This window comes from Uloborus diversus, chromosome 2 (assembly GCF_026930045.1).
Source record: "Uloborus diversus isolate 005 chromosome 2, Udiv.v.3.1, whole genome shotgun sequence".
In the NCBI taxonomy this organism is placed as follows: domain Eukaryota; kingdom Metazoa; phylum Arthropoda; class Arachnida; order Araneae; family Uloboridae; genus Uloborus; species Uloborus diversus.
The window spans coordinates 191444674-191471016 of NC_072732.1; the positions used below are offsets into that span (position 1 = coordinate 191444674).

Below are 26343 nucleotides of genomic sequence, written 5' to 3' on the forward strand. Positions count from 1 at the left end.
TTGGCATGAGAGCACAAAAAGTCAAATACATATACAGTCGAGTCCTGACTTACGCGAGAGATGAGTTCCAAGACTCCTGGCGTAAGTCAAAATTTCGCGTTGAAAAAAAAGGTATGTATACAAATTTTTTTGAAACATACCAAATTATTTTAGACACTTATAAACACCCCTCAAACTGCTTTAAAGCATTCTTCAACTATACATTAAAGATTCTTATAATTAAGAACTGTACTTTTACTGTACTTAAAAAATAAAAAAGCTGCTTCATTCATAAAAAAAACTGTTAAATGCACAAAATAAATGATCAATGGCAAGGAAAAACATAAAATAAAACTACATGGTACGTACATCACTGAAACTTATTATCGTGCTACCGTCGACGTACTTTTTAGCTGTTCAATCACATCTAATATCTTAAAACTTTTTTTTTGCCATAAACTTTCTTTTTCTTCCGATATTTACAAGCTTTAGATGAAGTAGTGCACTAAGGTGGAATTTTATTTCATCAACTTTAATATTTAGAAAGAAAAAAGAAAGAAAGACGCAGAGTAGTTACTTGATGCACTAACAAAGCGATGCGTGGACTAGTATGGTGAAGGGAACTTCCACTATCAGTGACGACATAACGAGGAATTCGCGTTAGCCCTAAAAATTCGTTACTCCGGAAAAACTTGCGTTATAGTCATTTTGCGTAAGTCGAATCGCGTTGTAGCGGGAGTTGACTGTAGCATTCAAATTTTGTAAAAACAAGCGTGTGAAAATCTGATTCTGCATGAAAAATTACACAGTTCTATGTACAATATTAAAATAAAATAAATGATGAAGACTAGTGTTGATAAATGTTTGTTAAAATAATTTTATTGCAACTAATTTTTGTCCATCAATCACCATTCTGGAAACAAAAATCACTGAAGATTCTTTTCAAAAGACTTGAAAGTCAAAGGACAATGTTGGCTAAGTTTGTCTAACTTGGTGCAATTTTATGTTTATAGAAAGGGAAAAAAAAGGGTGAAAGTCAAAGTTTAAACGATTAAAAATCTAAAATTGCAGAAAAGATTTAAAAAAAAAAAAAAAAAAAAAACTGACATTTTGATAAAAGTCTGAAGAATCTCATCCATTTTAAACAGACTATTGCATAGTGAGACACGTGCAAAAATAACGTTTTTGTGCAAACTACAGCATAGTGAACATACTCAATTACTGCTACGGTATAGTCACAGAAATGAGTTTTTGAGGTATTTGAAGAAACATGTTTTGGATTTCAAACACATACAATAGGGAATGTTGGAATTTTACATTTTTTTCATGCTTTACTTTCAGCGGAAACCAAATAAGCAAGATTTTACAACAAAGCTTCAGTGCAACAGATGACAAAAATGTAAACTGCATCAACACAATAAGAGCTCCCTTTTCTGGGCCAATGTGTTTGATATCAAATCGTCCGACCAGATAAACAAATTCTTAAAGGCAAGAGAAGTAGTTTTTTAAATCTTTTTACGCATAACAAAAAACAGTAAAATTTTAAATTATTTAAAAAAAGATTCTATTAAAATCAATGCTCAATAGATGCTGATAGAAAGTCACCTACTTAAATATTAATCGACACTTTTCAGAGTCAATTCAATTTACTCTAGAATAGAATGATTTTTGCATTAATTCAAAGCTAAAAAAAAAAAACTAAAAATCTTCAAACTTACAGGTATATGAGTTATTTTAACAATAGGCTCCATCTTCACAAAGTTAAGAAAAGAAACTTCAGGTATCCAAACAGCACAGCTTACATGAGCCCACTTTTGACCGCATCTAAAGTAAAAAAAAATGCTTAAAATTGGGAAAACTATTTAAGATGTATAAAAGTATAATTGATAGTCAGAAATTCAAGGGGAAACCTGTGTACTTATTTCCCTCTACTTATTATATAACTACTTCTACTACTTAGCCAAAAGTATGACACTTTTAATTGAAATTTCTCAGAAATAACCAATTAATTGTTCAGTAACTTTAGTCATATAAAAAGCATGCTTGAGTTTACACTTTCTACTTACTAAAATTTAAATATGAATGCATTCAGGAGAGCAACAAAAGGTTAAAGCAAAACATTATTTTCATCATTCTGCATTGTATAAACTACAGCCAAGAATGAGATGCAAATTTTAAATGAGTTTCAATTGCTACAAACAATTATTTCTATGGCTTTTCCTAAAAGTATCACTCATATTTACAAAGATATTAGCATTTTTTTCAAAAACAACTATTTACCCTACAAGTTTTTCACTTATAACAGAGTTCTCCAAGAAACTATTACAGAAAATAGCAGCATAAATGAACTGAAAACGAACATTATATGGAATATTGAAATGAAAATACTGAAATTGTGATAAAGTATGAATTTTTAAAGGGAATAATTATTCATCAATTACTATTTATAAAATTTGTAACAATAACAATAGATCCAAGAATTGATAATTTTTAATAAGGAAATAGTATCGTGATAACCAAAGCACATACTAGGTTTCTTTTCTTTTCTTTTTTTGTTGTGGTGACGATCACTGATATGTTTTGATTTCGTAGTTCTTACTACTGATTTTTACAACTTCTGCTAACTTTACAGTTATAAGTTTAACTTTTTCTTGGCCTTCAAGTTAATTTGCCATGCTACTTTGCATTTCTCTTTTTCTTTCTTCAGTGCATTTACCTATATCTTTAAAGCTTTGTGTTACCTCATAATTTTTAATACACTGAAGGAAACTTTTTGAAATTGGAACATTTAAGACTCCCCTTAAAAGGCACACAGCATCACATTCTGTTCTCAGTCTAGTAAGAGAATTAATGTTATATCTTTAATAATGCAAATGCATACATGCCAACCTCCGAGAAAAAAAATCTGGAAGGTTTTTTTTATTTTTATCCACAAGATTTTAACGCAAAATAAAATCAAACAGGACACCTACCCTCTTTACATTTAACAATATATTAGTTATGAATTTTATATCAATTGAACTTACTTTCGTTTAGTAAATATTACTTTTATTGCTTTCTTTAAAAGTTTGGAAATAACATTTGTTACTCATCTTAAAAAAAGAACGAAGCAAAAACAGCTCGAATTGAGAGAATGAGAAGATAATTGACGCCGAAATTGTGCCCCTAGTTGCCCGCCGCGGCGCTTGCTTTGATTGGATCCCGATGAAGTCATGCTCTGTATCACTCAGTGACGTCATAATCTTGCCTCGCTTCTTCTGCCATTCTCTTACGGCAACCTTTCCTTGGCTACTTGGACTATAACGCGGTGCCGCGTTCCACAAAAGTCTCGTTAGCGCTAAAATTGGCGAGATAATTATTTTTTCTACAAAACGTGAAAAATCCGGAAGATTTTGCTCATAACCGGAAGGGTTGGCAGGTATGCAAATGCATTTTCCACAGTTGTATTGCCACGTAACACAACTTCAACTTCCCAAAGGTCTGGACGCTCTTTTAATAGCAAAATCTTGTAATAAAAGTCATCAAAACTAATTTTTTCATTAAAAAAAGGAATGAAATTGTTCTTTGTCTTAAGTTTGCATTTTCTGAGAGAACTTTAGGTTGTACTTAAGCACATCATGTTCTGAGCATGAGTCAAAGAAATAAGCTTTCTCTGTTTAACAGTCGCGAATAATGTTGTTTCGCTTTGAGAGCAATGGCTTTGATTTTCCATTTTTTGGATAATTGAATACGGTGATCGGCAATTTTTGGACAGAATCAAAATAAAGAAACTTGACACTCCCTGCAGCACGAGGTTCCTTAGGAAAATTTCATCACGACTGCTTATTGTTTTCAGTTGACTGTCTTTGATGTTACGCAGATTTTATTCTCCCCCCCCCCCCGCCTTCCTCTGCAGCACCACTGTCGACTGGAGCCTGCAGGCGTGCCTCCTCTGGTCCAAGCACTGAATCCACTTCTCCTGGGCGGGGACGTCCATGTCCTACACACACTCACGCTCACACATATGCACACCTTTATACACACACGCCTACGTCCATACACATAGATCTACGCACACACAAGCCTACACATGCAGGCACGCGCGCGCCTACACAAATATACATGTGTAACCACCGGGGGGGGGGGGGGGGGAGTGGCTTGGGGGGGGACAGAAACTGTTTCTAGAAACAATAAACTATAATGAGTTCTAACGTTTCGTAACTCGTGATTGGGTCATTCCATATCAAATCAATCAAAAAAGTAAGAATTTCAAGCTGATCCCTTCTGATTTTTCTAAAATTTTATATAGAGATAGTGTTTAGTAATAAAAGTAAAAACTGAAATTTTTAGATTTTTAATACAAATCTTCTTTGATTGGGGGTCATTACAAAAATAATCGAATTTTGGAAGACGGAGTAGCTTTTGAATACACATAACTTTCGTTCTAATTGCACCACATGCAAAACTTGACACAATTTTAAAGCTCTTAAAATGCGCTTTAAGATGATATATTACACGATACAAAAATGCAATCTTAAATTTTGAAGGTCATTCAAAATTACCTTTGACCTTGAATATTTCGAAAATTATTATTTTAAAAATCTGAAAAAATATATATATATTATACACACTATTGTGTTCTTTATTTGTGCCAAGTTTCATGTTGGGACAATTAGGGGATTGACTATAATTTAATGTTCCATGCAACGGATGTTTGAAAATTCATTTGCTCTTTTTTAAATATCGTCTGCAGTTTGACTTATAGATGCTATTTTCCCTGCCTGCGGTGGGGTGGTCATGGGTTTGAATCCTGGCTCAGGCATGGATGTACTTTTCCTCTCTGGTCCTTGTCCTTCCTTTGTGTGAATGTGTTGTTATGCTGTGAATGGTTGCCTATCCTATTAACAGGTCCCTATGGCATGTGTGTATTGTGGAGAAGTCGGACTCCATCCCAAATTAAGGTACAGTTGAAAAAGTGAAGCAGCTCACCCCAAATTGCCAGCCTTGCTGGTACAAGACAACAACAAGGTTATCATCCCGATGAGTTGAATCAACTTTTTTGTTGATTCAACTCGGTTTAGTTTTAACAGCGTTGTGGGGTATTTTTTAGAAGAAAAATTGAATCTACAAAATTGCCTCGTGTGAAAACAATGGAATACTCCAGTCAACGAGTTAACAAGCAACTGTTTTGAAAAGTTGATTTAACTAACTGCCTCGTGTTTATAAAGTCCTAATAGAATGCTACAAGTAATAAAGTGCTTTCAGAACTTTCTTTCCTAAACATTTGATTGCATTGCAGTTTTAGTCTGTTGTAAGCAAAGGAGATCCAAACTTTTAATTTTTAGGAGGTCAGAAATTCTTAATTTGCTGAATGGAACTTCAAAATTCGCTGAATGATCATAATTTTGCCAAAAAGAACTCCAAATTTTGCCGAATAATGATATTTTTGCTGAATAATCAGACAAAATTTGTTGAATAAGGACATTTTTGGAAGCTCATATTGGTCTCCCATGACCTTCCATTGGGGCACACCTGGTTGTAATCCTTTCCATCTGCCATAACATTGTCTGCATGAAGACTTGAGACCAGTTTTTACTCAAGTGCAGAAACTGGAAGAAGATATAAAATTGCAGAAGCAGAAAACAGCCTAGCAAAGCATTGTCAAGAAGAAGTATATAACAGTTAAGTCATGTTTGACTGCATTCATAACTTGTATAATTATTTTATGTAATCTACTCATTGTACATTGAATGAATTTTTCATTTTTCTAATGTTGTACTATTAGCATGACTATGACACATTTGGGCACGCATTTTTGACTTTCAATTGATGGCAATTGATTTTTGGCCTCTCGGAGTAACCTTAAAGTTTAAATCATGCATGATCTCAGTGCTGTCCCAACATGAAACTTGGCACAAATAAAGAAACAATTACAGTTAATACAAAATATATTTTTTTCAGATTTTTAAAATTATAACGTTTCAAAACACTCAAGGTCAAAGGTCAATTCAAATGACCTTCAAACTGAAAAATTGTATTTTTTTTATCATGTAATATATCATTTTAAAGCTCTCAATAATAAGTTTCAAAATATATAAAGTTCAAGTTTCTAACTTTATTTGTTCCAGAGTTATGATCAGGCACGTATGAGCTGGTGGAGCAAAACATTAAAATTTTGACCCCTTATATCTAAAAAATTACAACAGTTAGAGGGTCAAAATTTGTTTGTTTTTTTAAATACCACTTAGTAAATGGGTATAAACCTGCAAAATATTGTTACAATCTGTGAGCCAGACCCTCCCCCAGGATTGTGCGGGAGGGCTCCGCGCCCAACTTGCCCTTTGATTCTTAGAACGCGCCCAACTTGCCGTTTTATCGGTAAAATGGCGCCCTAATTGCCTTTTTGTTCATGAACTGTCATCCTTTGGATTTAAGATTTTTACTAGAAAAAGGAAGGAGCCAGTGTCCCTTTCCATTGTTTTCATACAATGACTTTCTTCTAATGAGTGAAAACAGCGGACATCCACCCCTCCCCCTCGCCTCCCATTGAGGATTGCCATTGAGCTGACTATTAGAAAAGCATGCCTTCCATTATCAGTTACCACAAGGGATAAAAAGTGGCCTACTGGGCATTCTAGAGACTTCACAATGTTCTTCAAAGGACCTTTCAATTTTGGAAACACTACTGATAAGCCACTGCTGAATTCCCAGAATCACTTCCTTGCTCCTTGCCTCAGGCTTCCCATCGACCTTTATTGAATAACGGAGGGCTGTAGGAAGAATACTGGCTGTCATCCTTCCTCCTTATCGCTTCATGACAAGGGAAGTGTTTCTTTGTCCAATTGACATGTATGTTAAGAAAACTCTACTTCTCTTCCAGCCAGATAAACGTTAAGTTAGCCCTGCATTTTATAATCTTTCAGTCAAATTCATATTTTTAATAGTGCTTTTCCACTTTGAATTAGAATTAGATGCAGTGGAGCGCCAAATCCACCGACCTAAAATCCGCCAATGTCCAAAATCTGCGCCATTTTTTTTCCGTTTTTTTCCCCTGCGCTGCGAATTTAATCTTTTTTTTCTTAAATTTTATTTCAGTTTAAAATAATGAAACTCACGATCATTTGCTGAAACAGCTGTTTTAGCGGATAATATGCTGTTTTATTATTATGCTTTATACGCACGCCGATAATTTTTTTATCCGAAAAATACGTCTGTATTTTTGCTCAGTTTTCTTCATATTGTGCACTACTCAAAAAATAATAAGAAATATCGAAAACTGAAAGCAGATGCTAAAAGATTGCTGCAGATTAACAGCAAAACGCTAATATTTCGCGTGACACGTGGCATCAAAGAAACGCAAAAATATGAGAAATAAAAAGAATTCAGCATGTAAAAGTCAAATGTGGATGATTTTGGACATTTCAAATGAAAACAAATGACTTTTAACTATTGAAAATAAATACTAAGTGCTTTCAAACTGGTGCTGTTTATTGGTTTTTGTTTCCTTATGGTGGTGGTTACTCCAAGAGCAATTATTACTTTTGAATTTAAAAGTCTTAAGTTACAGCTAGTAACAGCTGAAAGAATTAGTTTTCCGCCCCCTCCCCCTTTTATAATTCATTCTTTGTTTTCAAATTTAGAAATCAAAACTAGAAATTATTTTTAAAAAAAAAGAAAAGCAGAGTGTCCAAATTTTCTGATCATAATAATTTGTTTTACTTATGTATCTGCTTACAAAACATTATTTAGCCACAAGCAGAAACTTTTACTTTATACATTCATTGTTTAGATATTAGTAAATCAATTGTTTTACATAAACAAGCCATTCTTGCTTAATGAAATTGTTACCAAATGTTTGTGACATCTCAAAGTACTTTGTGGTAACTAATGTAAGTCAAATTCATGTTAAAGTGTGTCGTTGGGGAAAGTTATTATGTACGTAATTCATCAAAATCTTAAGAGAAACGTGAGTTAAGCTGTTAGATTTGCACCAATTACCACTCACATGATCTGAAAACCACCTTTAGCAAAATTTTGTACTGTTTTCTCTTTTTCTTGCAGATGCTAAAAATCCTATGGCTATTAGTTGCTTTCTTTTTTTAACCCCCTTTTACCCCCCCCCCCTTCCCCAATTTTTAGTCCCAATCGCCTCCTTTGAAAATGATTATAAACTATTTAAATGTCCTACAAAGTAATTCATAAATGTTTCAAAGTTTTTTTTTTGTTGCGACAGTAAGACATTTGAACCCAGGAATAACAGTAATATCCTACAACTATATCCACTGATGCTTTGAAGCTATAATTAACACGCCTTTTAGTTTCGAAAAAGTGTCCTTTTTTTGAAAAACAGCACCCTGCCCTTTTTTAATCCTGGGGGAAGCTCTGCTGTGAGCATCACTTTTTAGGTGTGTGAGTTGACCTGGAATGACCCGTTTGCGAAAAACATAATTTGAATTCAATGTTTCAGAATTCAAATTAATTTTTATTAACTTATTTATTTTTTTGATGACTCTTGAATTTTCTGTATTTTTTTCTGTTTTCCAGGTTTCCCTGTAGCACGGCAACCCTAAAGGCAACAATTAAAAGTACAGTAGAGCTCTCATCATCCGAAACAATTGGGACTAATCTATTAATGTCAGAATGTTGAAAATAAGAGGGGGGAAAATCTTTTTAAAGAAAAAGACCTAATTAATCAAATTAGAAAGATAACATCTTCCATGCTACACATAATTACTAGTGCTGCACATTAGAACAGTATGTACTATGGTACTGGAAATGAAAATCATTGTTTGTTGAACATCTCGGTCAACGTAAACTGTTTGACTAACTTTGTGAAGGGAATGTTGAGATTTTAATTTGTTTCCGATATTTTCTCATGCAAATGCGGGGGACGAATCGGCAAAGACGTTTTCTTGCCGATTCGTCAGTGTGACGTGACAAACGTTTTGCTGCAGCATTATCATTTCTTTTCTTATAAAAGCTTGGGTCTTTAGTTAAAATGGCGAGTTGACCATTTAAGTAACATGTTTGTGCATGAAGTTCATATTGAACAAGATTTTAATGTTTGAATTTACAAATAAAACTAAATGCTTTTAAATTTCTGCCCTGTTTCATTTTTCCACTGCATAAATCTCAACATAAGATAATAACCGTGCGTAGACACAATCATTATTTTGCGAATCATAGTTCATTTTTACCTTAAATATTCTTTCTAGAAAGTCTGAAAGCAATTTGCATAGCTGGAGTTCAGATAATTGGAGTTTTACTGCAATTAAAAACTAATAAAGAATATCAAAACAAAACAAAATTATGGACAAAACATACCTTGTGGTTTTCATAGCTCCACCTCTATTTGGACATAAGACACAAGCTGGTCTGATACCAAGAGCACAAGTACGACAAATCCAGCTACCTTCAGGTATTTTGGTAATGCCATAACATATTTGATGGACACATATGTTACATGAATCACAAAATACCATTTCATTGTCCTCCTGAGAATCAGGCTAAAATTAAACAAAAAAGATACTATGTGAGTAAAGAACTTAACTTTTTTTTATGAATCACTGTAAGGTAGCAATAAAGGTCAGTTTATATCTACAAATAAGAATAAACAACATAAACATCGAATTTAGCAGCAGAACTAATTGTTCCACTTGAATGAACCAGAAAAATAAAAAGGTTTTGACTCAGTCAAGCAAACAAACAAAAGATTTTTAATTCATTGTGATGCAATTAAAAGTGCAGATATTTGCTCATTTGTATAGGTTTCCAACTTTTGCTTATAAACACAAAATTTTTCTTTCAGTAGTTTTCAGAGGAAGGGGGGAATACGTGTTAAAATAAATTATAACTTTAAGTGCTGCTTGATTACAAACAAAATCTCCAGTGCAATATTATCATGCAGGTGTGAGTCTTTTAAACAGTACAAAAATCTAATTGAACAAATTTATACAGCTGAAAAATATATGAAACTAAATAACTTAAGTCATTCAACTTTTAATATTTTTGCTATTGTTGTCAATTTTGGATATTTTTGAACCAACATTGGTATTTAATAAAGAATGTTAAAACACCAAGGATTATTTTGCGTTTAAATATTTTTTAGCTTTAAAAACCCAATAGTTTTAAACATTCTTTAGCTTTAAACACTTTCTTAACAACTGCATGCTAGCAGAGCGTGACACTGGGATAGATAAAAAGAGAAAAGAAATATTACACAGGCAGATTATAATCAAACATTATAAACCCAACATCATTTGCAAGTTTTCATTAATTTTGAGGACTGAGCAAATCATAAAATGCTTGATATTGAGACAAACCTTTATGTAGCTTTAATAATTTACAGACACTATAAGGTATTAAAGGTATAAGAATGAACCCAGTTGCTAGGTATGACTTGAGGCAAGACAAGAACTGTAAAGGAGCACTACGTAGTACATAAAACAGTTTGGAGAGAGGAGCTAATTATACAAAATTAGAATGTGGAACAATTGGTAACACAATTTTCAAACCTGTTGTTTTTCACATCAGAAAATGAGAGTAAAAATAGCAGATTTTACACAGAAAAGACTAAGATTACTTTCATTAAATTTTATGAAGAAAGGTTTTGCTTTATTTCCGGACATTTTCATTAGAAGAAAATGAATAAAATTAAAAGAAATACCAAAAATAAATGCTTTGCAAGCAAAAAACATGAATGAAGAATTTAAATTTTGGTTAATTCTTTTTATTCTTAATGCATCCAAAAAAAAAAAAAAAACATTGGGTATCACCAGAGGAGTAGTCAAAAGACTATGCAGGGGGATGCCCCCTGTTTTCATGTTACATTTTTACACTTATCAACTTTTTGCTAGGACTCGACCGATGCATCGGCCTGGCCGATGCATCGGCGCCGATTGTTCAACAATTTATCCATCGGCATCGGCGGCCGATGCTAAATTGCAGGAAACATCGGCCCATCGGCCTTAAAAACATCGAAAAGCCGATGGAACTGGCCGATGTTTTTGAAAAAAAAAAGGACCTTTGATGTTTTACTTTTTAATACAAAGTAAAGGTTGTTTTCATATAAAATTGTTTACTAAATTTCAGTATGAATTTCTATTTTAGTACACCTGAAAGAGTTTTTAATACTGCATTCAAGTACCAAACAAGTTTATTATTGCGTTGTTCCTTGCTGCTGGATGTACGTACGTACCTCTCATAAGTCATAACTCAAAAATCGTAAGCTGTAAAAGGATAATTTTCGCATGTGGGGTGTGCACTTCCAGTTGTGCACTTCCTTTTTTGTTTTCGATCGGGTGTTCTGAAAAGCCTGTTTACTCATTTTTGTGGCTATTAATTACTTATTTCAATGCAAAACTAATATAGCGTCTCAAACTGACGATCATTTGGTAATATATTGCTGAATTGGACACTTTGGAAACAAATATGAGATGGCAAAACCGGTTTTTGTGTCATTTTGTTAGATTCCGGTTGAGCCGACGGTAATTCTTAATTTTTCGATATCTATATACATAAATAGCTACTTCTGTCGGGATGTCCGGGGTAAACTTCAAAACTACTGGACAGGTTTTAACCATTTTTTCACCATAGATAGCTACATCATCAGGGAGCATTTTAGGCTATAATTTATTCCTTAAAAACTTAGTTTTAAAAAGTTATGGTGGAAAACATTAAATTTCATGTAATTTCCCCATGTTATGATTAAATATAAAATCTATTGTTAGGAAAATTCGTTGCCTAACAACAGCAATATTAAAAGTAATCACAATGAAAATTTTGAATCAAGGCTTCTCCGGAGCAAGCATGACATTTATTGCTTTCTTAGGAGTTGTATCCTCATCTTTATACATAAACTAGCTGTACCCGACGCGCGTTGCTACAAAAAAAAAAAAAAAAAAAAAAACATCATTATACTGATTTTCATGACAATCGGTTGAACGGGGCAGAAGTTGCTACTCTGCAGTGCCACCTGGTGGTGAGTGGTTTCAATGAGCATATTATGCACCTTCTCCGTGGAAAAATACACATATATAGCAATTTTCATAATAATCGGTCCAGGTATCAAGTGAAGCCGTGACTATACTCAAATTTTGTACTCACGCAGTTTGCAAGATCAATCAATCGCTAAAAATATCAAATAGAAAATGTTTTAAATCCCCCCGTTGCACGAAAAGCCATAAAACAATAAAGAAAGAATTTATTTGTTCAAACTCAAGAAAAATGGCAACAGTTAACTTCTTATCAATGAGATCTTCCACGCGAATTAATTTCTGCAGCCGATAATTTTATTCGTATTTATCCAATGGATTGTGACTTAAATTGGAATAAAAAAGGAACTATCGATCGGATTTTTTTCGAACTGGTCTATAAACATTCCCAGTACCAAAAATAACAAACGGTGAAAGTTTCAGCCAAATCTGCCGGGTAGTTTTTGAGTTCATGGATGACATACAGACAAACATTCATTTATATATATATATATATATATATGGCTGCTTCTGTGGGGATGTCCGGGGGTAAACTTCAAAAGTACTGGACGGACTTTAATAATTTTTTCACCATATATAGCTATATTATCCGGGAGTAACTTAGGCTACAATTTATTCCTTATAAACTTAGTTTAAAAAAGTTATGGTGGAAAACAGTAAATTTCATATAATTTTCCCATTAAATGATTAAATTCGCAACTCCAATAAACTATAGGGGGCGCAGAAGCCACTGTCTAATGGCGGATGAAAAAGGTAAAACAAAAAAATACCGTAAAACTTGCTTTGACGCGTAGTGAATGACATTAATTTTTCATCGTGCTTGTGAGAAGCCTTCTTTTCTATTCTTCTGAAATTACATTACACCACAAACTGCTAGAAGCCTGTAGTTTACCCCAAAGAAAACACGTGGAATGGAATGTTTTACCTTTTTCTTTAGCATTGGTTTTTCACCGCAAGGTAGCGTATTCGAGCTCTGGAGTCGCGAATATAAAACCCATTGTTACAAAAATTCGTTGCCTAGCAACATAATGAAAACTTTGAATCAAGGCTTCTCCGGAGCAAACATGAGTTTAAAGTCATTTAACTCTAACTCTACTTTTTGCACCCTTAAAGAAACCTAGTAGAGAGCTTTTTTTTTTTGTGTGTGTACTATTTAATTAAATAAAGCGCACGGTTTTTTTTAGTGATCTTTCTTTTTGTTAGTTCGTATTTTGGAAATTCTTCAAATTTTTATATGCTTAAATTCGTGCTTTCGTTTCTAAATTAATATTCGTTCGTTCTTTATACTTATTGCTATTTTACTTTTATGGGTAAGGAAGAAGCTTGATTTTTAATCACGTCAAAGCGATGTGTTTTGAGTTCTTTCAGTTAAAACAGAAAACGAAAGAAAGTAGCGATTGTTTCTCGCAATTATGACTGACCCAGGTAACGCCGGGTATTTTTGATAATTTGTAATATAAATCACAGTAATGCAGCCTTTTCTGTATCGCTTCGGCGGAGTTACAAGTTTGGGGCCCGTCGAAATACATTTTGGGGCCCTATTTCCCTATCACAGAAGTTGTAAAACATTTATCACAAGCATTTTTCTAACTCCTACGGTGCCACTATGGTTATGGTGCCTCTCGCGCAATTGCAACATTTGCTATATTTTAAATCCGCCACTGCACATCAAAACAAACTCAGGTGCAAGTTTTGAAAGGGTTTTTCTGCTCAATGTTTATGATTATTTTGAACTCTATTTTTTACGACTATTTTTTGAATTTCCAAGAACACTTGCGCGTCCCTCCTCCCACTCCCTCAATTTTTGAAATTAAACTCTAGTTGTACTTTTGAGTTGTTTAAAACTAACACCATTCATAAAATTAGAGATTTTTTTCAAAAACTTTATCTATTGTTTAGAAAGAATTTAGAGCATTAAATTAGGCCGAGGTTGGGGCCAAAGTTACTGCAAAATCAGAGGGTGACCCCCCCCCCCCCCCCCATTTTGTAATGCGCCATCTTTTTTGCGATCCATTTTTTTTTTCTGTCGTAAGTAACTATTTTAATGTATTTATATAAAATCAATGAATAACTTATTTTCGTTTCTTATGGAAAAGTTTCAAGGATTTTCTTTTATGGAATTTTTTAAATTTCAGAAAATTATTGTTATATTGAACAATTTAATTTGAACATGTTTGTAAAGCTTCATAAAAGATTAAACAATCAAATTGTTTAATATTATGTGTGCAAACAACAGATCAAGTAGTATATGTATTCAGTTATTAACTTGGTGTAAATATTGAGTTTGTTTATTGTAGCTGCGTTTTAAGAACCTCGCTCTTTTCATGGCTTTTTCTTTTTCAGCAAAAGAAAGTCACTGTTTTAGTTTTCTGAAAAATGCAAAATTTTCTATTCATAAATTTTAAATAAGTATAAAAATATTCCTATTATGATTTAATATTGTAATTTATCTGTTACCTTTTTTGTTTAATTTGATGACTAAAAAATGTCTACGTGCAATCTTTCCACTTTAATTGCGTAATTTGTTGAAGGTTTCATTGTTTTATTATTATTATTATTTTTTTTTTTTTGGGAATGATTAAACAACATAGTTTAATGTTTTTTAACTATTTTTAGTGTTTCTAAATCCATACATCATTACAATCTATTTCTGAAATCTTAGTTATATGTTCAATTTGTATATATATAGGTGACTACTTTGTAGATCGATGTGCTTCGGTAATGTGAACTATTCAGGGTAAGGTTTTATACAACTTGTCCTCTAACTTTTAGATCATAATACGTACATATGAGTTTTCAACTTACTATTTCATAAAGTTTTTGAGTGACGCAAGTTTACGTGCATGAAGATATAACTAGAGAATTTGCGATAATTAACTAAGGAGGCATTCAAAATGGATATTTCGGTTATCTATATATTCTTAGGTACTTATGCATGTACATATGCGCTGAAAAAACTTGTGCAGTTTAAATTGGGTGATAATAAAATAAAAAATTAGGTTGAAATCTGTTTTTTTTTTTTTTTTTGGATTACAATTCCTTATTCGTAGAAAGGAAGTAAAGTGAAATGAATCAATAATGATCCTTTAAATCCCTGACAATTTTATCAATTTATTTCTGTTTTTTTTTGCCATCGGCCATCGGCCATTTGGAGGAAAACAATCGGCCATCGGCCATCTTTGAACAATCGGCATCGGCCCATCGGCCAAAAAATGCCATCGGTCGAGCCCTACTTTTTGCTGCGATCCATATCTGGACAGCTCATTAAAGTTTTTTAGTGCAATTATTTTTAAAAGTGGAAGAAATACATACTTAAGTCGGAAATTGTGAGGCAGACTAAAAAGGAAGGAAGCTCCCATGAAATACGATCGATTCCGCAGTTATGAATTTCTGTTAAGTTTTATGTTTGAGCTGTTTGTATTATATTAAAATTGGACAGTGGATTTTAAAATTGTAGTTAGTTATTTATTTGCCAAAACAGTATTGCTAGTATTGGAGACAAATTTTAATTCATTCTGTTGTCGGAGTAAAAATTCAAAGGATCAATAAGGGACGCATGATAATTCTGTGTTCATCACTAACACAGAAAGGTTAATTTTTTTAATATTTATGTATACAAATTTTAATGATGATTGCTTACCTTAAACACTTTGTTTTTTCAGTCCTATATTTTAAAAGAAATTTCCTGTATTGGTCGCATTAATCTCATGTAGCTTACAAACTTGACAAGGTACACTAACTAAAACTAAGATCCTTTTCAGTCCCTTAGGCCATATGTTTGTCAAAAATAAAAGTTATAACCAAGCTGCTGTTTTCCAATGTTATTTAGCAACAGTTTTACAAGTTAAAAAAAAAAGAAACTTACAGATCGACAAACATCACAGATGGCGTCTTCATCATATTCCAGACCTAAACCTGCTTCACTTTTTATTGCTTCTTGAAAATTTACATACGCCTAACGTAAAGAAAAGAATGGTACATTTTTTTAAAATATGAATGTTAAACTACCTCAATAAAACACAACAATAAACTGAAAGCAATACAAAGACAATATAGGTTTTAGATATGCAACAATAAAAATATATTTTTTATGACATCTTTCAAGCACACACAATTTTTGAATTTGAAATATGTTGCAATAATTTATTTTCAAAGTAAGAAATTTGCTTGAAACATTATTTTTGTACAGCAAAAAATTAGTAGCAACGAAATAGGCAGATAAGAAAGGGAATTTGTAAAGCACAACATATTTTTGCTTCAACAAAGTTGGATGGTTTCAACTGAATGATTTTATCTTTGCTATTGAAACATATGCCATCATAAATCAAAACTAGTCAGTGCTAAATATTTTTCCTTTTGAGGAAATGCTTCAAAGGAAGAAAAACAAAATTGTTGGCACTTTGGTTTCTCACAATAAAATGACTTCATCAAAAGCCACAATGTGCATTTAACTTTTAATGACCGTTGAGAAGTAAAAGAGAATATGAGGCTGTGAGAAGTAAAGGGATGTAAGTGGACTATTTAAAATTTCGAGTAAATCACGTTTAAAGTTTGGATCCTAGGTAGATTTTCATTATTTTTTTCCCCCTAAATCATGCTGTACAGCAGCACCAACTAAGGCTACTAGTACTATCACTTGCCCCAAGATAGAGGAGAGGTCCACCTATCATTTGTACTGGTTATCTGAGAATTTTTAATTTTCCCAGATTCTTTTGCTTCTCACTACCTCATATAAATTATATATTTTAAATTGCCTTTAGAAAAAACAGAATAATAAATGAGAGGCAACTGTATAACTGTAAGAGTAATTTTTAGTAATCAGCAGTAAGAATGACTATAAAAAGGGGGAGGGAGCATTGCTTATTTCAATTCTGTAAAATATATTCAGCTTCAAACAATATAATGTAATAAAAGGCAGATAAAATCAAAAAAAAAAAAAAAAAAAAATTGCATCACTTTAAGCTTTTAGAGCTAAAGTGGATCAAGCCCATGAATGACTTGAATCACCTTAACCTCTGAACGTCACGTATAAGACGAAAGTGCTTTGTGTTAAATGAGGCGTTTGGAGCTAAAGTGGATAAAGACATTCCTGGACTTAATCTACTTGAACTCTGAACACCTCATTTATTAGATGGTGCAGTTCTTGGATAGTGGGATACAGTAGACCCTTTTTTTTAAGCGGTTTATTTTACGCAGTTTCGATTATTCGCGGATGAGTTTCGGTTTTACACTGATGCGGCAATGCAAAACAGATGAAATTCCCCCACCCCCTTTCAAAATCTAAAATCCTAAGGATTGCAGATTACACATAATAAACTGCATTTTGGCGTGCTAATAATCTAGCTTGGGCCACAGGAGACATTTTATGTGATTAGTTCGAAAGCTCTCTCCAGAAGCAAAGTTATTAAACTCATACAGTTCAGAACTCACTGGAAGAAGAGCTTTTAGGTGTGACAAAGGAGTCCAAAACCAACGAGGATACCGACGTCGGTGACGCACAACCAAAAACGTTCACATTGAAAACTTTGAGACATTCCTAGACAATAGAAATGATCTTTCTGATTTGTTAGTGAAGGAAGATTCTATCATGGAAATGACGCAAGTAATCATGGATGCGTTAATGTTCTGCAAAGAATTACAGAGCAAAATTCTGAATAACTGCCAAAAGACTATCGCCAGCTTCACACAACTCTCAGTGACACACGACCAAAAACGTCCACACTGAAAATTTTGAACCATTCCTAGACAATGAAAATGATCTTTCTGATTTTTTAGTGAAGGAAGAATTAATCATGGAAATGACAAAAGCGGTCATGGATGCGTTAATGCTCTGCAAAGAATTACAGAGAAAAATTCTTAATTGCCCGCTCCTCTTTATAAACAGAACACAAAATAAATTCATGTTTTCTTTATGCATGCTATGCATAAAAATCGATATAAGTACACATTAAACTTATTATAGGGCAATTCCATGAAAAGTGAAACCAGTAGGTCAAAATTTCATATTGCAGTTATTTTACATCATTGTAAAGCTTGCAATGTGTATTTTCAGAATATTGCATTGCTTTTTTAATAAAAATTAAATAATAATTTTTTTTCCTAGTTGGAAGTATGATAGTCGGGTCTTCAAAACAATCAGAAAAAAATATCCCATTTTCAAACGCTTATTTCTAATAGCAAAATAAAAATAAAGAAAATTAATTGCAGTACAGCTTAAATTATTAACATAATACTATAATAACATGCATTTATTTTTATTTTTTTACAAAATGAAATTAGGCAATTAAAATTTTTAAAAAATGAAGTTCAATGTTACGTCCGTAACAAAAATTTAGCAAAAGTTGTTGTTGTTTCCTAAAAAATCAAAATTAAAAGTCCTTTTTTGTCCTTTTAGCAATTCATCAGAGTAATTATTTACCACAGTTTATAACATTAGAATTTCTTTAGTTTTTAAAAAAATGGCGTTACAGATGTAACATTTTTTGTTACGGACGTAACAAAAAGCAGTACGTTACGTCCGTAACACATGTATATTTTCAATTAAACAGGGTTCATACTCTATTTGGATGAAAAAATTCCATGACTTTTCCAAGACTTTTTCATGACTTCAATAAAAATTTTCATGACCTTGTTATAGCACCATTTAATATCTAACTTGCCAACTTTTAGAAATGAGCATTAGCAAAAACTTCTACATGACTGCCACTACTTTATTGAAGCACTTACTCGTAATGGGAAAAAAATATATGTGTACACTTAAAAAACTAAACTATTTTTTTTTTGGCTTCATCATATAAGTTTAAGTAAAGTAAAATTGCAGTAAATGGAATATAATGATGCGTAATTGTCTATTTTTTTTATAAACAGCCAGAATGATAACCAATGGGACAAAGGTTAATGAGTCATCATTAAGTTTCAATAAATTTGCTTCAGAAGTTGTTTTTTAGTGTCAACAATGGCCTTTAATCATCCACATAACCTCACAGTATTTTCGTTTTTTAAAGTAAAGCCACATAGTTTAGGTTTTTTTTTTTTTTTTTTGTGTTTCTAAACCAGGTAATTATATAAAAAAAATCCATTCAGTAGTGAATAAATCTTCTGATTCAAAAGTACTTGTTTTGCTTACTTATTTGCACATTTTCAAATGCATATAAATTAACAAGTTCAGAAATTTCAACACATAATGTGTGATTTCCGACACTGAACGTAGCAGTGGGCCGCATGGATTAGTTTCGCGGACCGTATGTTGGGCACTACTGTTTTAGAGTATTAGAATTCCCCCTTTTTCTGTATTTTATCACCTGACTAAAGATCTTTATTTTCTAAAACCTTCAACAAATTAAAATAAACTCTGATAAATTTTATGCTTAAGTTATTACGAGTGAAGGAAACTAACTCGGATGCAATTGAATTGCGTCTTGAGAGTGGGCGTGGCCAAACCAAGAACTTGCAAGTTTGCTATTACAGAATATAAACGTAAAAATTGTTGAAAATAATAGTTAATTCAAAATGAGTGATGCCCAAGCAGTAAAATCACATCACTAAAAAAGGCAAGTGGTTACGACAGGAGTGGATGCAATGAAATTTCAAAATTCAGATCCGATTTTTGGATCTTTTAATTTTTGACTTTTAATAACTTTTATGTGCTATACTATTAAATCACTTAAGATTTCTAACGCTCTTTTAGTTACTGTTACTTTCTCTTTGTCAAGGATATTTTTCCATGACTTGAGATAAATTTCCATGACTTTGAATGAAAATTTCAATTTTCCATGACTTTTCCAGGTCTGAAATTTGCTTATTTTTTTTCCATGACTTTCCAGGATTTCCATGACCCGTACAAACCCTGATTAAAAAGAAAAAAAATACAGGATAGGCAATGAAAATATAGGGTATGACATGTAATATGATATAACAAAACTTCTGATACTGTGATTTTCAAAATTTTATAAATATTAGTGGATATTTAATTTCATTTTTTAAAATTATTGAAATACACATCGTTGCCTCAGAGCAACATTAAGACATCTAATCCTAGGAATAAGACAAGATACCCTACTGTTGCTCTGAGGTGTTCCTCTCAATGTAAGATTTTTTTTTGTCCTCCAAATCCTAATTCAATTGGTGTTAATAATTCTAGATTAGCAATTAATGCTTAATAACATGCATTAAAATATTCTAGAGGGTTCCTTAATTTCTTAAACTTTGTTTCATCAATGCACTATGACACAAAAAAAAAAAATAGTGTTCTCCCAGTAGATTTTTGTGAAAATTCCTTGATCATTTAACACGATGAAATCCAAAGCATTTTGTGCGTAATTTTTATCAATAAATTTTTTTTTTAAATTTATATTACAGATATTAATTATAGTTTTTCTCTTCAAACTTCTATCATTCTGAAAGCATAGCCAAATTGATATTACTTCTTATTTAAAAACTAACTTAGAGATAAGAATTTGTCCTGTTTAATAGTTTAAACCAAAGTTACTGAGTTACTTTTTATTGTTATTTACTCTCCACAAAAAAATAATATTTAGATTACTGTTTCATTAATGCGTTGAATATTTTCTAGTTTTAAAACTTCATAATTAGATTAGAGTTAAAAATGCTAAATATTAAACTAGCTACATCTGATCCTTAGATAAGGCAAATTTAGTTTTGAAGCAAGATTTAGATTACTTAGGCAAATGTTGGCCAAAATGTATTTTTCCGATGTCAGTTTCGACAGTTTTTTTTCCACCTTTGGCAAAAACGTGCCAATTCTATTAAAAAGCGATCGAAATCAAAGGCAACCGTTAAACTTAAAAAGAAATTTGGCAGTTAATATATTTGTTGAGAGATAGAGAAAATCATCGAAAATTCTTAAACTGTAAAAGCTCTTCCTTATAGAAGACCCCCCCCCCCCCCCCGCTCTCCCTTTATGTTCATGTTAAAAATTTGAAAAATTTCTTTGTAACTGAATAATTCCACTTTTGTTTTGCTTAATTTCCCCTTGGATAATTTTACTTTTTATGACGCACCAATTTATATTTTATATTTATTTACATGGTGGTATATGGACGGGGGCTGCTCCCTACCTCCCCAAATCTTTAAAAACTATTAAAGTGTAACTTAAATGGTCAAAATAATGTATTAATCTAGACCAATGCACTCTCTTAACAAAAATTATTAGTATACATAAGCTTTTATTTGCTTTGTGCAATTAGTATATCAGACATGTTACGTCCGTAACACTTTTTTGTTACGTCCGTAACAAATATATAAATTTCTATCATAAATTTTACAAACGGTATCCATGAAAACTTTATGGTTTTAGAAAGCTTAAAATCTCTAGAACAAGTATTTCAAAGAAAATTTTAGAAATCTATGAATAATTCACAGGAATATTGGCAATTGTATGACAATGTATACATTTTGCTGTTTTCTGAGTTACGTCCGTAACAGGCAGTTTTTAATTTTTGTTACTTTTTCTAATAAAGCAATCTGCACCCAAATTTTTGATAGCATTAATAACACCCAACTATACAGCAGAAAAAAAAAATTGTAGCTTTTTATGAAACCAAATTGAAATTATGAGTGTTTAAAGTCTGTGATTGTTACGTTCGTAACGGTGGAATTGCCCTATACAATTAATCACCACTAGAATGAAGTATTTGTTTTATCTACATAACCAAACCCATATTTTAACACTATTAGGTCTCCATTTACATGGAACGTAACCCCCGCGTAAAATGAGGGTCTACTCAACTTAAAAGTATTAGAACAGATCATTATATGTTCAGTTACATCCATAAACATTAAAATTCATTCAGAGATAAAAATAGCTAACAGAAACAAACCTGAGCTTCAAACTCTTCAATGACCTGCTCAAAAACATTTTCTTCTAGAGGCAGAAGACCTGAATAATTAAATACAATTTTGTGAGATAGGTATGCAAATTAAAATAATTTTAAACAATGCAACAATTACAATGTGAATTTGGGCTTATTTATGCTGGAATTCATGAAGCCCACAACTGATACAAAGTGAAGCACATATAGTCCAATTCTCATGCTTCATTCAGTAAACATTTTTAATAAAACTTTATACAAGCTTCAATAGTTTATTTTTCCCGACATTCTTATGACTCAAATTGTTTGCTTCTTTTCTTTTTCGTTACGTAGTACTTTAACTCCTGCTAAAGTAGCAACTGATTTACTTCTGAATCAATTTGCATTAAGTCAGATTCTGGGTGAAATAAATGCACTAATGTTTTAATTACTTAAAAACAGAAGTTTTTAAATTAACTACTTCTGCCATCCATCTGTGCAGCAGCTCTTCAGAACGTATGAATTGAGCCATCACTGATAGATATTGCTGATTCAAGTAATTTATACTTAACCATTTTTTATTGATGAATACATGTACTCAATCTACTCGGTTCCATGGGAACCCATATGCAAAATTTTAAGGGGGGGGGGGGGGGGGCTCAGATATTTTCCCCATGGTTTAACAGGATATTTTCCCTATGGAAACCAATTTCAGTACAGATTAGAGTTGTTGAAGTTTGACATTTTTAATAACTCATTAATGAATGGCTGGAGAAGAAATGTTTTTAGATTTTTACAAAGAAAAAAGTACTAAAAGCAAGGAAGTTCTAATGTCTAAGGGGGGGGGGGGGGCTTGAGCCCCCACTTGCTCCCCTATATGGGTGCTCATGCTCACTTTAATCACTGTTTAAAAGATGCTGCTAAAAGTTACATATAGCAAATTAAAAGCCACTTTGAAAATACATATGCAATGATTTCTTTATTAAAGACAAAAAACAAAAACAAAAAATACGGAAAAAAAAATACAGGAATTAAAGCGGTTACATTACAGGCAATTATTATATTTATATTAACAATTGAGCAAGTACAACTCATTGTAATAATCTTGTTATCATAATAAAATTAATCAAAGTCGAACTATTTAAAATTTTGGGCTGTTTGAATATTAAAAAAAAAATATTTTGCTAAAATGTTATTGATAAATATTGAATCCGAAGATATGTACAATGTTGACAGCAAAACAATCTATGCAAAATTAAATAGGCTTGATGAATATTTAGATTCTAAACAGTAATTTAAATTTTAATGCAATTCAGCGATAAAATTTAATTTTCAAATAAGGCCATAAACAGTTTAGAATTGGTGAATTCTATGAAAATGATTTGCTGTTTTTAAAGGTTTTGAGCATTGTCGGTTTGAAAAGTAATTTTTTTAAATCTCCATAACAGGTGTATAAGTCGACTACCACACCTATTAGAACTTCCGAAATTTTGTCAAAAAATATTTAACTTAAGCATTAATCCTCATATAAATAATAAGTAACCCGCATGTTTCAACAACGAAACTCACGCCAGGGCATGATAATATGTTTTGGTAATGTTTAACATGCAGGGAAATGCAATATCGTGACAAGGCTGAACTCGATCCGGTGACTTAACTGTTTTTACTGGTTGACTGTCATTTTAGGAGAATACAGAACATATAAATGGTCGACAAAGACTGCTATCTACTGGAGTTAATGTTTAATCCAGTGGAGTTAGGGGTAAACTACCAAATTTAAAAATTAAACTACCAAAGTATCACCAAACAGGCAATCGTTGCGTTCAAATGTACATAGAAGCAAATTTTTACCCGTCATACCATGACGGAGACTTTCTAGTATATACAATAGTCTTCATATTTCTAAAAACATTATTGTTTGCATATTTTAAGATAAATAAAACACAAATAAATAAGATTATAAAGAGAGAAAATAAATAGCAAAAACATCTTTTGTTATACAGTAAACTCTAGATTATCCGCGAACTAGGGTAGCACGGTAACCGCAGATAAGCGAAAACCGCGGATAATCCGAATAATAGGTAAAAAACAATACTTAGTGTATGCAATAGATAAAAAATACTGATGACACCTACATATTCATTTAAATTATAACTAAAAACATTGCTACATTGCATCTACTAACATTGAATTAAAAAAAATATGTAAAATTGAAAAGCGAACAACAACACAATCAGCAGGTTCAGAAAAAAATGTGAAAGGACCCACCAATAATCCAAACCGCAGATAATCCAAACGCTGATAATCGGAGTTTACTGCATTTAAAAGCTTACATAAGAAATATGAGTAATAACAGTAATCATTTAAAACAGGCAGATGTTTATAAATGAGCAAAAATATATCAAGTGGTTTAAGAAACCAGCGATTTCAAAGGTTCTGTAAGATGTTTTAGTGTACAAATAACCAAATATACATATAAAAATGTCAAAATTTTACCGAAATCTTCTCTATCTTCATTAATAAGCCTCAGCCATTGTATATCCACATCATCCATGTCATACCGGCAAGTTCGCTCAGCAAGCGTATTCGTATAGCTCATGACATGCATTTCGGGGTTGAAAAAGGCATCACGAGTAAAACGAATGAGCTTTTTGGGGCTATTGAGGAATAAATGGGTTGAATATTAATCTTTAACCAATAAAAGCATTCATACTTTCATATCCATTCATTAAAAACATTACTTTAAAAACTACTGTGCACATTAACTTTGAAGATTTTTTCCAAACATTTTTTCCTTCTTAAAACAACTTGGTTTTCCTGAGAAGCATTCTTTTCTTCTCTTCATTAATAAAGAATATTTCTGAAAAACATCCCCCCCCCCCACATCCCCGTTTCCTTGTTTTATCGTTTTTCGAGAACTAATCAACTGCTGGGTTAGAAGAAAATTTTATTTTCTTCTGCATATAAAAAGACAACGACTATGTTGAGCAATTCAGCTTGAAATTATTTACATTTGATGATATCATCAATACTTTCATTATTTTTTTTCATCTGCTTTAACTTGCACTGGAGCAACAAAATCCTCGAAGCGAAAATATTGGCTTCAACAAATATATAATTTTCAAACTCTTCTTTTCTCTACAAATTGAATAAATAAATAAATATATATATAAAAAGAATTATTAAATAAAAACAGAAAACACGACCCATTCCTTTCTGAATCAAGGGCCCTGACTGTTGATCCTTATATTCTGCTTTTCAATTTATGATATGTCTTATTTGTGTACGAATATAAAGCTATTTCAATGGTGCAGTTATTCAGTTGTACTTAATAGCATTCTAAACAACTGGGCTTATACATTTTTCTTTTTAGTTTTTAGTTTTTTTTTTTTTTGGTTTTTACGCAGTTGGGTTTTTTGTTTTTATTTAATAATTATTTTTTACACTTTTTAGTTAATTTTCATTGAATTACTCATTATGATTATAAGACTCGCAAACTTGTCATTTCATTGAGAGAGTTTGTATCATGAGGTTTATTAAGTAACTTGCGAGGGTTTAAACTACTGATAATTAGTCCCTCTAGGGACCTAACTCGGCTTAAAGCTACATGTGCTTGACCTTTAGAAAAAATGCGAGAACTTAAGTCAACCACAGCACAACTATATAAACAGCCTGTATAACTCATGATGACGCAAGCTAGCAAACATCCGTCAGTCAAATCTTTCTCGCAAAACTAAAAAAGCCTGTCTCGAAAGTACGCGTCGCGAAAGTCAGTCCCATGAATCACGACAAAAACAAATGCAACATATTAGAGATGAAAATCGAATTAGTAGCATAGGCGGATTTAGAACTGAGTTCCGGAAGGGGGCAGTATTTTTTTTTTTAAGCATTATCAGTTTGTATTGATTACAACTGGCTGGATTTAGACAGCGTGCCCCTAAGCTATTTCAGGGTTTGTTGTCTTTTTAGTAGTCTGGTCAATTTTTCTATCGGTGGCAAAAAAGGCCATTTTTTAAAGCCCCCCACCCATGCATTATACGTAACGTCTGAGGTGGAAAATGGAGTCCCTTTTAAGTAGGGAATAGAATATCTCCAATTTTAGGGGAGTCCGGTAAATTTCTCCCCCGGAGAAATTTTTGTAAAATAGATATAAAATTCTGCATTTTGAAGCCTTAGAAGGGGTAATTAGAATGACTAAAATCTCGGAGACAAATGGCAAAACTCTTTTGCAAATTACGATAACACACAGTAAAAATTGTTTTCGGGTTGACAAATCAATTACAGAAGTTCTTAGAGAGAAAAAGCGAGAAAGAATAAAAGATTATGCATTGTTATTTGCTTACTTTGGCTGTCGGTTCAATGCAATGAGTTTTTGATCGCGCCTCCAACCCACGGACAAATACAACAATGAATTAAATACAAAAAGATCAATAGTAAAAAATACTTTATAAAAGAAATGGTGTATAGATTTAGAAAATAGGTCCATTAGGACAATTCATAATTTATACACTTGATAAGAAATAAAGTTGAAGCATGTTTTGCTTACGAATTTCAAAGACTCATCTAATTCGTTTCAAGGACTC

General features: G+C 32.2%; 1 protein-coding gene across 1 annotated transcript in view; it reads right to left on the minus strand.

Moving 5' to 3' along the window:
- The window catches only part of LOC129216734 (PHD finger protein rhinoceros-like), a 60796-nt gene that overhangs the window by 15060 nt on the left and 19393 nt on the right, over positions 1-26343 (minus strand). Inside the window, exons 6-10 of the mRNA XM_054850951.1 lie at positions 24257-24417; positions 21791-21849; positions 15817-15906; positions 9283-9464; positions 1698-1803 (exon numbers count right to left, since the gene is read on the minus strand). Of these exons, the coding sequence (XP_054706926.1) occupies positions 1698-1803; positions 9283-9464; positions 15817-15906; positions 21791-21849; positions 24257-24417 (598 nt within the window). The remainder of the gene's footprint in view (positions 1-1697; positions 1804-9282; positions 9465-15816; positions 15907-21790; positions 21850-24256; positions 24418-26343) is intronic.